The 15,274-nt window shown below is 56.3% G+C and overlaps 1 protein-coding gene across 1 annotated transcript in view; it reads right to left on the bottom strand.

Annotated features, from left to right (window-relative positions):
• The window catches only part of Dtx1 (deltex E3 ubiquitin ligase 1), a 34,360-nt gene that overhangs the window by 4,417 nt on the left and 14,669 nt on the right, over positions 1-15,274 (bottom strand). Inside the window, exon 3 of the mRNA XM_004635936.2 lies at positions 10,983-11,664. Coding sequence (XP_004635993.1) covers positions 10,983-11,664 — 682 coding nt within the window. The remainder of the gene's footprint in view (positions 1-10,982; positions 11,665-15,274) is intronic.

Here is a 15,274-nt window from a genome sequence, read left to right as displayed (position 1 = left end):
CAGCTAGACGCCAGCTCCCCACCCCTCCCGCGCATCTCCATCTCTTTGTCATCTAGAAACCCTGTTCCTACGGTGACTCCCAGTCATGGGATGGGGTATGGTCAGGACCCAACGGGATACCGGGCCTTCCCTCAGGAAGCACATTTTGGCTCCATCTGCTTCTGTGCCTAAAACCCAACGATTAGTGAGTTAGCAGCTTCCAGCTAGCAGCTCTCGGTGCCCAGCTTGCTCTCAATTTGGAGCATCCATCCTCATAAACCATTCTGGGAAAGAAGAACTCAGGGATCAAAAAAAGTCGGGGAGCATTCTGCTGTCCCCTGCTTGGGGATTCACAGCACACTACTGGCTCTGGCAAGTTCTGTCTCAGGACAGGGTCAGCAAGAGTAAAATCGCTTTTCCGAAGGCCTTTGTGGCTGTCCATTTACCCTGCTCTGTACTATTTACTGACATCAGTTCCTGTGCCGGAGGCACTGTCCTGTCTGAATGCAAAGTCATCCTCCGGATTCTGGGGCCAGCCGAAGCTGGTGCCACATCTCAGCTCAACCACTAAGCCGCTGCAGACACCCACCCTGCCACCACGCTCTTGAGCTGTCCCCTCACACTGCAGAGGAGAGATGATGTGTAGTTTTCTTTGGGTTTACTGTGAAGATTCAGAGAAGTTTTACACCTCCGAGCTGAGCACCCCAGCATCTAACAGACTCTAAAACCATCACACACACACACCCCACCATAATCGCTGTCAGCTGTGTCTCCTGACCAAGCGACGCCGCTGCTGTGCATCTGGCCACTGAGTGTGATAGGAGCTCTTAGAGAGAAGTCACAGACGTGTTGCCGCAACAGCCACAGCAAGTCACCAAGGCCTCTGAGCCTCTTTTCTCTGCAAAGTGGAGCAATAACACAGTGCTGGGAGGACTGAAGCCAGTGTCCCTGGGCCTCTATGACTTTGGCACAGGTAGGAGCAGTGAGTGGTATTTTGCAGTGGGAGGGCAGGAACCCTGACTGGATCAACTCAGAATGGGATGGCTCTGAACTTTAGGGGTGGCACAGAAGCTTGGTGGTGCCCCAGTAGTGGGATTGGTGGGTAGGACTGTGCCGCAGCCCTGGCTGCCTTGCTGGACCTGTCTGCCTCATCAGACCTATGTTGGCCTGGGCTGCCTGGTCCCCCATCCTTGGCAGGCCCAGGTGGCACAGAGGAGCTGGCTGCAGAGCATCTTGAAGCATACAGACCCCTAGGTGGGCTGCGGCACCCTGTGGCAGGTCCAGCAGCACTGAAGCAGCGTTTCTGAGGAACATGAGTACACATGTGCTTCGGGGACACACCAGACACCAGTGCAGACACACAGAAGGCTTCACGCACGGTGCCCACTCTGCACTGGGACGCACAAAACCCTCTCCCAGGGAACACACAGCAGACACAGCGCTCATATGTATGGAACACGCTACCCCGTATGAACACAGACACAGACGCACACGTGCTCAGGAAAGACACTGAACACACCAGGGCACACATAGCCCATGCATGAATGCACGCAGATACCTCCAGGAGACACCCCTTGCCCACGAACACACAGATTAGAGCCAGATACAAGTGTGCATGCCCAGAGATCACCACACACACACACACACACACACACGTCCACATCCTGTGTGTCTGTCCCAGCCTGACACAGAGCAAAAGCAGATGGCCACGCTGGCGATGGGCACTTGTTCTTGGTGAGCCCATCAGCACCCACAGCCTGGACAGGTGACGCCGAGTCGCACTAAGTCATGTGGCATGCAAAGATGTGCTCGTACACACTCACAACACATGGCCAGGGCCCTCGTGCTGTACGCGTGTTGGCCTTCCACTCTGCAGCGGCTCAGCCACCTACACCGCTGGCCACAGAGGGGAGGCCGTGCGGGCCTGGAGATGGCATGGGCAACCAGGCTGCTGAAGGTGCTGATGACTTGGAGACACCGCACGCAGCTCCCAAGGGAGGTGGGTGGGGCGGGCAAGAGCCCTGGGCTCCTCAGGACCTGGGCAGTGGAGGCACCATGCTTTAGTTTCCCCATCTGCCATGGGGAAGAGCCTTGTGAGGCTTAAATGAATGAACACAGTTGATGTTCACAGCTGGGTGTGGGGCTGACAGTGGCGAGGTCCAGCTTGTGTCCTGCAGCCTGTGGCACTGAGTGTCCTTCTGACCTTCCCTGGCTCTGTTAAATTTTCTGGGGCTCCTGGAAGAGATCCTCACCCTAATGTCTCTCTCCATACTTTGCAGGACAGCACACAAGTTGTTTCCTCCAGTTCCTCCTCTTCCCAGCCCTGTCCCCCCACCCCAGACACATGCATTGAGATCCTTAGCACATCTATTCTCCCCCCACCCCAACCCCACCCCCACTCTTCTTCCCTCCTTCCCAGCTCACAAGAAGCAAAAATTCCTCCCTCTATTCAGGACTATCTGTGAAATGGGTGGACAGATGCAACATTTAGCATACATGCCACAGCTGTCTTTTTTCTACCAGTGGTAGACATCACTAATCCATCACAGAATCCTCAGGCTGAGCAGAATCCATAACACAGCTCTCCAGGTGGCTTCTTCAATCAGTAAAGTCAATTTCCTGCCAAAGGTCTGCTACCTGCAATTCTCCAGTCTTCCTGGGCCTCTGTCCTGGGGGACCCCAGGATAGGAAGGTCTGAGATCTTGGCTGCCCTAAAATGTCTAGAACCTCTTAAAAACTAGAGTCCTAGGTTGCAAGTGTTAAGTCTGGGTCTGGGGAAGAGGATTGTGAGTGGGATGTGATAGTGGTGCTGGAGGGCAAGGGGCCCAGTCCTGAGGTGGCCCCCAACCTCTCTTAAGCTGCAGCCCCACCCCCTGCGAGAACCCCAGGGAGCAGAGTTCCCACGACACTGAGCGTGGGAGTGCCCGGGGCCCCTTTTGATGTGGGATGTGCTGTTTCCTCTGAGGCAGTGAGAACATCCTCCCGCCCTGGGATGGGTGCTGCTGTCCCTGGGCCCCCGGAAGCAGGACCGATCTTCATCTCCTGACCCCCTTTTGGGGGCCCAGCCTGGAAGTGTCTGGGGGGATCATTCCAGCCCCCTGAAATCTGCTCTAAGCAGAAGTGGGCCTGGCTGCTCCTGGGCAGAAATGCAGCCCACTGTCATACTGGGCCCTCTGCCACCTTTCCCAGCCCTGGGTCACACCTCGGGTGTCCTCGGACTTCGAAGCCTCTGTGGCTCCTGCACTGGTCAGAGTAACACCTGATCATCTGATCTGGCCCCGCCTACTCTTTCAATCCCATTTCCATTGTCTGCACCCTCTGTCCACTCCAGCCACCCTGGTCTCCCTGCTGTTCCTCAAACATGACAGGGAAGAGCATTCTGGGGAAGCAAGTGCAGTGAAGAGCATTCTGGGAAAGTGAGTGCAAGGACAAGCATTCTGGAGAAGTGAGGACAGGGAAGAGCATTCTGGGGAAGCAAGTGCAGTGAAGAGCATTCTGGGAAAGTGAGTGCAGGGACGAGCATGCTGGGAAAATGAGTGGCACATGCAAAGGCCCTGGGGGACAACGTGCCTGTCGTGTTTGAGGAACAGCAGGGAGACCAGGGTGGCTGGAGTGGACAGAGGGTGCAGACAATGGAAATGGGATTGAAAGAGTAGGCGGGGCCAGATCAGATGATCAGGTGTTACTCTGACCAGTGCAGGAGCCACAGAGGCTTCGAAGTCCGAGGACACCCGAGGTGTGACCCAGGGCTGGGAAAGGTGGCAGAGGGCCCAGTATGACAGTACTCACTTCCCCAGAATGCTCTTCCCTGCACTCACTTTCCCAGAATGCTCTTCCCTGCACTCACTTTCCCAGAATGCTCTTCCCTGCACTCACTTTTCCAGGATACTCTTCCCTGGACTCTTTTAAGGACTTCACACTTTTATTGGCAACAGGTCTCAGCTCAAGTGTTGCCTGATTAGGGAGATCTCCCAAAGGCCCCATCTCTGTTCTTACCTTATTTATTTTTGTTTTCACAGCAGCACGATGACCCAATATCACCAAATCTGAAAGCACAGCGAGGCCTGTGTGATCTGGTCTGTCCCTGCCTCTGACTGCACCTCCAGCCCCACCACCTGCACTTGGGACACCTCAGCTACCCCATAGAGAGCAGAGGTTCCTCGAACACTTGTGGTGGGGGTACAAGAGGAAGGGACAGACTGAGTGAGCTTGGCTTGAGGTTGGCTCAGCAGCCACCTGTGCAGGCCCTGCTGCTCCCTGTCTCAGGGAAGCACGCTAAGGAGGTGCCCCACACTCTCTTTCAGGGGTTCCCCAAAACACCATCCAGCCCACTCAGGGCAGGACTTCTGCAGCAAGGTTTTGGGAAAGCCTACAAGAAGCCAAGTTCTCTTGCTAGGGCTGGGAGGCTGAAGCAGGAGGATCTGCTTGAGAAAAGAAGATCTCCTGGGGATGAGCATGCAGGTGCCATTCCTGCTCTGGCTGATGGGTGACATTCACTGGAGAACAAGAGAAGGCGGGCAGATTCCATGCTGTTCCTCACTCTGTTCTGCCTTTTCCTGCCGTACCTTTGCCATACTGTTACACTGCCTACCTGGACTGTATCTGCCCTTGGAAGATAGGCTCAAGGTCACTTCACAGGGCCTTTCTTCTTTCAGTCCTTCTTCTTCTTCTTTTTTTTTTTTTTTTTTTTGCTTTGTTTTAGACAGGTCTTGCTATGGAGTTCAGGCTGACCTTGAATTCATGGTGATCCTCCTGCCTCAGCCTCCTGAGTGCTAGAATTACATCATGCTTGCCCTACATGGCATTTTCTGATCTGACTGAAGTAAATTCATGCCCACTTATTTTAATCCACAAGGGGCTGTGTTGTTGTTTGCAGTACTTGGGGCTAAGCAAGAGCTCCGCCACTGAGTTACATTCCCAACACAGACCTCACCGGCCTTGTTCTGTAGTCATGTGGTTCCACCTTTATTTCTTCTACCAATTGTGAGCTACTGAAAATGTAGCTCGGGCTCAGTCCTGAGACCTCAGGGCTGAGGACTGAGGGGATTCTTTCTGGAGAGGGCTGTCCACCAGTAGTGAATAGGAGAAATAGGCTGAATAAGAAATCAGTCTATTGGTTCTGTAGGCTCCTGGGACCCTTAGAAATAGAGCTTCTAATTTCAAATGATCTCCAGCCCCAGAGACAAGGTTGGTGAAGAAACCAAAAATGTACACCACTTCTTATCTGGCACTGTGGCAGACATTACCAATCAATCCTAGCACTCCTTCTCACTAAGCCAAGATGCAAGTCAGAATCCTTCTCCCAGCACAGTGCTCCAGGGAGTTACTATGAGATAAAACCTATTTGTCATCTATTTTGCAGATGATTGCATGTGAGGAAACCCTGAGAGGGGAAGTGACTTTGCTGAGGTCACACAGCTGGTAAGTGGTGCGGCTGGCATTGGGTTCTAGAATTTCTAGGGCACAGCTGGGGCTGACCCGGGCAGGCTGGCCACGAGGCCATCTGGACTGAGCCCGCCTTCAGAGTCCCTGTGCCCTCAAGGGGGCCGGAGCCTTGGGTCTGTCTGGACCACAGAGCTGGCTCAGCCCCAGGCATGTGATCAGGGGATTGTGCCTGCTTCAGCCACCCCTCTCTGTCCTTCAGAGGGGCTCTGGACCCCAGGGGAGCAGGCAAAATGGCATGTCATGGGGAGAAGGAAGTGCAACAGAGCTTTGGGTCCCTCTCCTCCCCTTTCTCCTTCTAGAGGTTCCCTTTAGGACCTGGTCCTGCTGGAATCCCCTGCTCCCTCCCATGCCCGCTCCCCCTTGTGGATGGGTCCCTGTCTCTCTGGTCCTGGAGACCCTGCTTGGGGTTACAACCCTCTCCCCTCCCACAGAGACTTGCAGGGTGTCTCAGCAAGCCCCAGGGGAGGGGGCAGATACTGGGTGCCCTGCGGCCTCTACCAGCTGCTGTCTGGGGGTTCTGCCCCCTTCCCCTTTGTTTGCTCCGATGCTCTCCATCTGCTAGCCATGCCTTGTAGCATTTCTGGTCCTCAGTTTCCTCTGTGTCCCATGGGACCAATCACTCCTGCTTCCCACCCACCTTCTGAGGAGTCCAGGGTACAAAAATCCCTTTGAGATACTAGAGGGGTGACTGGCATTTGGGGTACAGCTTTATCTGGAGGCCCAAGGGCTCTTTGCCCTCCTCTTTCTGGGCCTTTTGGGAGCCAGGTAGGGCGGGACTGGGGAGGGCAGGGCTGGTGGTTCCCACGGCCCAGAAGCCACGTGGTACACACAAGGGTGTGCGGTTTGGCCCCCCAGGGAGCAGGGCAGGAAGCGCTTCAGGTGGGGCTGTGGTGGCGGGAGCAGCGTGGGGTTTGACCTTGCGAAGAGAAGAGCCACATCACCATGGGGGCCAGGAAAAGGGGGGGGGCTGATCTGCTGGGGCTGGGGGCAGGGCACAGCTTTTAGGGTTGTACCTTTAGGGGTATTAGGATTTTGAACTACAGAAGAGTTGGCAAAAGAAAATATGGATTCTTTTCAACAAAAATATAAAATCACTGCAAGAAACTTGAAAAGGAAAATACCTTCCCACCAACGCAGTCTGCCTCAGCACGGTGTGCTGCTTTATTGGCTGCAGACTGGTGGCCGGGTGCAAAGCAAAACTGGGATAAACGTCACACGGGTCCTTCCCTAGCCTGTGCCCTCCATCTTCGCCGGGCACAAGCCCAAGTCCCCACTGGGTTCTGCCAGGCTCCAGGCCACTGGGCCCTTCCTGTCTCTGCTTTCTCTCCCAGGTGCCCCCTGCTCCAGCTGTGTCAGCTACACACACAAAGCCTGCAGCTTCTGCCGGGACCTTTGCACAAGCTGCTCCTACCCTAGGACGCCCATCTCCCAGCTCCCTGAGGGGTTCGCTACTTTTAACATTTTACTTATTTTTGCAGCGCTGGGGGATGGAACCCAGGGCCTCACCATGCTTGGCAGGTGCTCTACCACTGAGTGACACCCCCAGCCTATGGCTTGCTTCTCAATTTTGATTCATTTCTGCTCAAACGCAATATGTATTTAACATCACATTCTTGTAAAGAAATAAAGTAATGTCCCTCTTTTTTTCCTACAGCCTTCCCCTTCCTGATCTTTCTTTCTTTCTTTCTTTCTTTCTTTCTTTCTTTCTTTCTTTCTTTCTTTCTTTCTTTTTTTTCTGATTTCTTTAACAGGTACTCTTCTCTCTCACATTCTAGGATTTCTATTTTTATGTCTGGTTTGTCCCCCAGCTAAGCATGAGCTCCAGAGGAAGACCATCCAATCCATACAGTTCTCTGCTGTGGCTCTAGGTGCACAGCCTACAGTAGTTCAATTAACAGCCTAATTGACTAATGAAAAACAGACACACATACCATGTGGAAAGTCAGAAGATATGGCCCCCAGGGGAAACGCCAGACCAAGAGTTAACACTCTGACTGTGACAGAGGCTTGCAAAATCGATCAGGAAGCCATAAACAGCCCAGAGAAGTGTAAGCAAAACGAGATAAACAAGTTATTGGCAAAAGGAGGAACCACTCCGGGCCCAGTAAACAGGAAAAGGTTCTCAGGCTGTCTAGGGACTCCAAGGTCTGCAAATCTGCAGATGCCACTCTGGGTGGGCTGGCAACACATCTTGATGTCTGGCCTTGTGCTGGACAGCGGTCTGTGTGGCCAGGTCCATTTCTTAAGCTACACAAACTGAGGACCAGGGAAGGCAATCAGCTCAGCAGTGTCACACAGCGAGGACGGAGCCCTGAAGCTGGGCCCAAGCAAAAGTGTCAGGAAACAGGGACAGGCCGCAGCTGTCCGTCCCCACCCACCTACCACGTGGGGCGGAAACTCTGAGGCTGGTTCCTCTGCCCCACAGCTGCACTCCAAAGCGCTGGACGCTGACCTCTTGGGAGACAGGCAGATCCTCCCCACCCAACTCGGCCCCCAGGCCTGGGCTGCCAGCTGGCTGCACACCCCAGCAGCAACCAAGTGGAAAAAACCCCAGCCAGGTGGACACACCGCCCTCGAGGGCTGTGCGGCTTGGGCAGATCCACCCTCCTCTCGAGGCCTTCCTGCTGTTCCCTTCCAGTGCTCACTGATCATCTGCGACGACTTTAACACATATGCTGGTCTGTCAGCCCCGTGGAGCCCACATCTGGGAGAGGGGGCCATTACAGCTGCTTCTCAGAGGGGAAAACTGAGGCTTGAAGTCATTTGTTCAAAGTCACCTAGCCAGGGGGCCCAACACAAGAGAGGAGCTGCAGGAAATGACAGGAAGGATGGAGCAAGAGGTGGACAGGGAGGGATGTGGAGCCAGGAAGAGATGGGAGGCTGAGGGAGACCAATACATGGGGTGGTGAAGGGGGGACCCACAGACACCCGCTTCCTGGGCTGAGGTCCTGACCCAGGACTGGGAACAGCGCTGCACTTGGAGACAGGCTCTTTCACAAGGCGCTTGAGAGAAAATGAGGTCACTAGGATGGCCCCGATCCAACAGAACGGGCGTCCTCCCAGAAGGAGCAGATCTGTACACAGGCGCGCTGCAGAGGGAGGGCGACGCGAGGACAGGCAGACAACAGGCCGCCTCAGAGCCGAGCAGGGCTGCACCTTGACGTGGGAATTCTAGCCTCCAGCACTGGGACAGGCACCCGTCTGCTACTCTAGCTTTGTCCTGGAGGCCAAGTGACAAGAGACATAAGAACGTGGGGCAGAGGTGGGGTGTGGGGACAAGAAGGGGCTCAGGGGCCAGGGTGGCAAGGGAGGCTTGGCTCCTGGGGGGGGGGCTCACTCCACTCCTTTCCTATTAGAGGCTGTGCCTGGCCTCCGTTGCCCAGGCAACAGGAAGCTTCAGCCATGAGGAAGAGGGGTCTTCCTGGCCCCTGCCAAGCCACAGCTCAGGCCTGCATTTGCCTGCCCAGTGCTAAGCCAGATGTATATGTAGGAGGGATCCCCCTTTGAAGGTGGAGGGCTGGGATGACACTGGGTGGGGGGCATATGGCTGGTGAGGCCTGAAGAGGCCCTTGTCTGTCCCCCTCCCCATCCTCTGACCTCCAGGCAAATAAATGGTTTGCTCAGGGAGGGTCAGAAGTGCTCCGGGGCCTGGGGAAGAAAAATAATGTAGACTGGGGGAGCTCACATGCTGGGGAGAAGGTTTCTGCAGGTCCATAGAGGATGGGACAGTGATTAGCTCCCCAAGGAGAAATCTGTCTTCTGTGCAGCCCTCTACAGCTTGAGCACTCTCTACAGCTCCCCAGGGCTGGCAGCACCAACCTAGGCTCCCTTGAGCCCCCACAATCTGGTTCTGTACCCCATTTGGGAAGAGTCCTCAGCGTACACTACTCCACAAGAGTGCCTCTATGCCCGTGTGGGCTTTAGAACAGTCAGGAGTTCTGCCTATTTCTGTTCCTCTGTGCTCGCGTCTGCCCGTCTGGCCCTGCCCTGAACAGCCCCTGCTCTCTGGGAAGCCCCTGAAGATACTGGTGTTGTTACTCAGCCTGGAAGAGCACTTCTCCATATCCGGCACCCTCTCCAGGGGATCTTCCCTGAGCACCCTCTGTGTGTGTCTCTCTCTCCCTGTCTCTTGCTCTTCACGCTCCCCCCAACCCGACTGGCACAGTCCTCACCGTCCGTCTCACGGTCTGCCTGTGTGTTTCCTGACCATGTAGACCTCACCCGTCTCTCTCTGCTCAGTGAACCCACACTCCTGGTCCGTATTTGGAGAACTGACACCAAGTGAGAAAAGCTAAATAATTCCTGAGCTGCCCTAGAACAGTGGCTTTCACCAAGTTCATCAATGACTAAGAAACCCACTTCATCTGGCAATCTACTAGGCATGTGCAGAACTGACGTGAAAGTCCATGGCGTTTTAACAGCTACTTCATCGGTACAGGCCAAGCTCCCCGTTCTGCCCTGCCCTGCCCTGTCCACCCCAGAGGTGATAGCCGTGCCTGCATTGTAGGGCTCACGTCATCACTGCCCAGTGATTCACACACGCACAGCAGGCTTTGGTGCTGCCAGCCCTCCCCCCAGCACCCCCACGTACATACCAGGTCCCTTCAGCTCTGTCCCAGCTAGAGGCCCCATCTTCCCTCTCCCTGTACTTCCTCCCGGTCTGGTCCTTTGTTCAGATTGCCGAAGTTCATACTCTGGGATGGTAGCTGGCAATGGTTCCCTGAGTTCCCACCCTGGGGCCTGGGGCACTGTGACCTAGGAATCCCCAAACCTAGTGGGATCTGGGTTCCCCTTCTTAATGAAGCCTTGCTGGCAAGACGGATCCCCAGCAGGGTTCCAGCAGGCACAGAGACACATTGGCCACTTTTCCAAGTCATTCTCAGCTTCTCTGCAGCCCAGTTTGAAAGCCAGAGAATTAATCCAAAGTGATGTCCATATTTCTGGTGCAGCCAAAAGTTAAACATGGTAAAGAGGCCCCTCATGGTGTCTGCCGCTGCCCCACAATGAGCTCTGGGTGGAAGGGACCGAGTAAGACAGACCCTCAGGCCTCCAAATATTGAGGCCAGCATAGCCCAGACTCCAGAAGCCTATAGGTCTGGGCACCTGTCCCAACTCTCTCCTGGGTGGCCCTCAGACAGACTGTCCTGCCCCCGGCCTCAGCCTCCCAATCTGTACCCTGTGGAACTGTTGGGTGTCTAAAGGAGAAGGTGCAGGCAAGCAGGTTAGTGAACAAAGGACCTGAATCTTGGTTGGTACTGCTGGCATGGGCGGCCTCATTGAATTCTGAGATCCTGGGCAAGTTAGGGCTCGGGTTCTGCTCTCAGTTTGTAGACCCGGCTGCGGATGGTCCTACCTCAGGGGACCCCATGCATGCAGATGCGCGACCACTACCGAAGGGCTAAGGCGCTCAGCTAATGCGCGGCGCAAAGCGAATACTGCATAATGCTGGCCGCGCCCGTTGCAATTCTTTGCCCCTGCCCTGGTGCAAGCCCTCCCAGCCACTCCCGGCTTGGCCCTTGCAGCGCGTGAGCCCAGGCCCCTCCTCGGCCCCGTCTTACCCCGGCGGGATGGAGGCGCGCGCGCTCACGCTGGCGGTCGCGCGTTGGGGCCCGGGCCGGTTGAGGTTGTTCTGCCCCGGGGTGGGCGCGCCACCGGGGGTGCTCGGGCTCCTCGGGGGCAGCGCGGGGGGCGGCGCAGGCTCGGCAGGGCCAGTGGTGTTGGCGGTGGGCGCGGCCCAAAGCGCGGCGCCGGCGAAGGTGGCGCTGGGGCGCACGGCTAGTGTGCCCGGGGGGCCACCGGGAGGTGGCGGCGGCGCGGGGGGCGCCTTGCGGCGCTGCGAGGCCAGGATGGCATTGGAGGCGGCGCGCGTGCTGTTCACCAGCACGCACTGCTGGCAGGAGCAGGGCTGGCCCGAGCTGGCGCCCACGGGCCAGGACTGCGACTTGGGGATGGAACCCACGGTGAGCGGGTAGGCCAGGTCCAGGCGGCGGCGCAGACGGCGACGGCGACGCGTCTGGCGGTTCATCTGTGACATGCTGTTGAAGTAGATGAGGTAGCAGAAGCCCAGCGAGGAAAGATCGAGCCACGGATGCTGCTTCTCGTAGGCGTTCTGGATGGTGATGCAGATGTCCATGTCGTAGGCCGTCCACGCGCCACCGTCGTTCTCCCACTCCCACACGATGCCCTTGCCGGGCGCCGACGACGGGTCATAGAAGTTGCGCCTCACAGGCCGCATGGTGCCTGTGGGGAACAGAGAGGTGGCATCAAGATGGGCTGGGGCTGGGGAGCAGCATGGGACTCAGCAGGGCCCCCCGGAGGATGGAGAGAGCCTAAGACAGGCCTGGGCGCTAAGGGGGTCTGCACAGGCTGGTGGGTGGGGGCCCAGGGACAGGAGGTTCAGCCACAAGAGGGCTGAAGAGTCAGGGACAGAGAGTCAGAAGGCGAAGGAGACGTTGGCTGGTGGGCCCGGGATAGTCATCCCCACCCCAGGGTCCTACCTGGGTGAGGAGGCAGGTGGTGTAGTGGTGGAGGGGCAGGCGGGTGGGGAGGGGGATGGCCCACGCAGAGAGGCTTCCGGCACGTGTTTCTACATTAATTCACTGCCACATTGAAGAATCTATCAACCAGTCCACTCGTTCATTGTTAGCCGACCATTCGTTTATTCTGGACTGCTTCATCTGGCCAGGTCTCCACGCCTGGGCTCTCGCACTCACCCATTTCTTCCTTCATTCACCCAGCACTGCGCTTGTCCCGTTCACACCTGCAGTCACGCGCCCTGAGCCTCACTCATATCCGGGTCTGTTCTCATCCTCTGCCTGCTCCTTCCTCCGTGAGAATCACCCGCCCCCACCCCATGCTATGTAAAACCCTGCACCCCTGCACACCTCTCCTCCCCCTCCCCTGCCCTTCTCGCCATCTGATACACTTCACACTTTACCCCTTTATGGCGGCTCTGTCTTCCCTGCTAGAATGTAACTGCTACAGGGGTGGGAACCTTGATTCATTTACTGCTTGGCCTTGGCTCCTGGGCATAGGATGCATTTCCTGAATGAATGAGCTCACATGGATTGTCTGGGGTTGAGTTATTGGACCCCTCCAACCTGTTGCTCCTTTGCTCTGACCACTTACTTATTTTTTCATTCACCTCTTTGCCCATGGGCCCCTCCTTCCACAAACACCTGCTGACTGGCTGCTCTTTGGAGGGCTCAGGGCTTGTTCCAAAGCCCCTCAATAACTGCCAACTAATCCACTGGGTGAGTGTTAACGCCCATTCTCCCCACCACTGCTTCTCTGAGATCAAGGCTTCGTCAGGAGTCCCGAGGTACCCACGTAGGACTCCTCAGGGCCTCTGACTTGCTCTGGGCCATGGGGCTGGCGCTTGTGTTTTTCTGGTCTCATTTTGCACCTCTGCACGAAGGAGGCCCTGGGCAAGTCCCTGAAGCTCCCCAGGCCTCACAGACCCCATCTGGAAAATGTGGGTGCTGCTAACTCACACCCACTCTCTGGCCCCATGGGGAGGACGCTGAGTCCCTTGGGGTACAGGGCTCAGGTAGGGTAGGCTGAGTGTCAGAAAGTCCTCGGGCAAGGCCTGACACCGACCTTCCACAGCTTTAAGGCTGTGGCCGGGAGGCTCACTGTCCAGTAGCATTGGTTTCCTCACCTCTCAAATGGGCCCCAACACACAGCCCTTGCTGAGGTGTGTAGAGGAACGATCCAGAGTTGGACACTCTCAAGCGCACCACCTCCAGCCTCTTCCTGGGAGGGCCAGGTGCTTCCCCATGCACTCAAAGGGTTGCTCCACCCCAGCACCATTGGGACAGAGCCTGTTCTGCTGCTGCTGGGACCTGCTCCTCCCGTGTCCCCATTCTGCTTCCTTCCTTGGACCCGTGAGCTGCGGATGCAGCCTGGGCCGCTTGCCCCATGCTGCACAGCCAGTCTTCCACAAACCCACCCATCTCTGCCTTCAGATACTCTGGCGTGTGACATGCCACTCCCTGCACACCACTACCTGGTCCATGCCATCGTCATCCCCTTCGATGACAGCACTTGCCCCCACAGCACATGGCAGCCAGGGGCTCCTGCTCTGCCTCTCTGAATCTTCCAGAGCTCCTTGGAGAGAAAGCCAAAGTCCTCACGATGACCTACAGAACTCCATGCTGTGTGGCCCTGTCACCCTCTTTCAGTGATCATCACTCTCTTGGGCTCCAGCCACTCTGGCCTCCCTGCAGTTCACTGAACACCTCAAATACTATGCCACCCCGGAGCCTTTGTACTGGCTGTGTCTTCCTCCTAGAATATGACCTACCCACACCCAAATAGTCTTGTGGTTCTTCCTCCTTTCAGGTTTGTGTTCGAACATGGCCTCTTGGGTACCATCTGCCTAGACTGCCCCTCTAAACCCCTGCCTCCCTCCTGCTGCCCTCTCAGCCTGTGTTACTTTCCTCTGGGCACTCACGCTGCCTGGCACATGTGAACCTGCAGGTTTTCTACATTTGGCTTCCTCCCTCTCGAGACCAGGGGTCTTATCTGCTTTGATGGCTGCGGTGCTGCCTGCACATAGTAGGTCCTCACAGCACAGGGCCATTTCCATGCTTAGGTGCCCCTTTATCCCGGCTGGCTGGCCCAGGGATCTGTAGCCAGATGGGGAAGTCACCTGGTCCTTTGGAGGATCTACCTTGCCTCCTGGTCATAGGCCTGACTATCCACACTGTGTCCCCACCTAGGGCTGGGCAGGCTTGTCCTCTGCCTACTCTGTCTGACAATCAAGACCTACAGGCTGCTGTGCCCCTACCCACTGCCCAGGCCCTGACAGCCAGCAAAATGGTAGTGCAGAGCTCCTGCTGCCCAGGTAAGCAGCCAGCAAAGGTGTGGGGAGGCTGGAGAGCCACTGCCCAGCCCCAGAAATAAGGTCTCCAGGCTCCTATAGTGTCTCAGCCAATCATATGGCGACTCCCTCACTCCTGGGCCCTGGGCCTCTGGGGCGGCCTTGGTCGGAGGCTGGATTCATCATTTTAATTGAGTGTGCGCATTGATTTCTTCCCTGGTAGTAGTACTTCTCCCGAGGCAAGCCCAAGAGAGGATTTGTTAGAGAGGAGTCCCTGAGCCCCATTCCTGTTTGCTCCTGTGGCCTGGTCTGCCCCTCTCAGGGCCTCCGTTTCCCCATCTTAAGAAGGCAGCATCATGATAGGTGAACTAAGCGTGATGTACAGAGTCCCCTGGGGAGCCACGCAAGCCCTTGGAGAGCACAGGAAGAAATGGAAACGGGCCAGCCCGACAGGGCAGGGCGGATCAGGTGGGGAGTGCCATGAGAGGTGATCCCAAGTGTCTCATGCAGAGTGAATCCTAGCCTCGGGTCCTTCTCTGCAGACGACCTATCCCTGCCCAAGAATTTCTGGGGGGATGAAATAATCTAATGCAGGGCAAAAGCACTTGGCAGAGCCCTTGGTGTGCAGTGGATGATCTGTGAATGGTAGCAGTTAGGACAGCTGTTGTTACTTCACCCCTCTTCATGCAACGAACTCCTATGCAAGCAGCAAAGCTCTCCGTGCACCCATCTCCTCCTTCTGGGCTCTGTGGCCATGGTTGCCACACAAAGCTCTTTCTGCTACGTGTTTGACCCTGCACTGTCCCTATCTTTGCATTGTTGATGTTTTTCATCTCTCATTTGTTGACGACAAGAACCAAGTCAGACCCACACAAGCACTGGATCAGGGACAAAGCTGGGTGTACAGGAGATGTCTGCCTCTGAAATAGGTGCCTAAGATATGGGAGGAGGGGCTGGAGGGATGGCTCAGTGGTCTAGAGCACCTACTTAGAATAAGCTTAGCAGGAGCATCGGGGGCCGCGGTTC

Source organism: Octodon degus, unplaced genomic scaffold (genome assembly GCF_000260255.1).
Source record: "Octodon degus isolate 3935 unplaced genomic scaffold, OctDeg1.0 scaffold00076, whole genome shotgun sequence".
Lineage (NCBI taxonomy): Eukaryota > Metazoa > Chordata > Mammalia > Rodentia > Octodontidae > Octodon > Octodon degus.
This window is presented reverse-complemented; position numbering and strand designations above follow the sequence as displayed.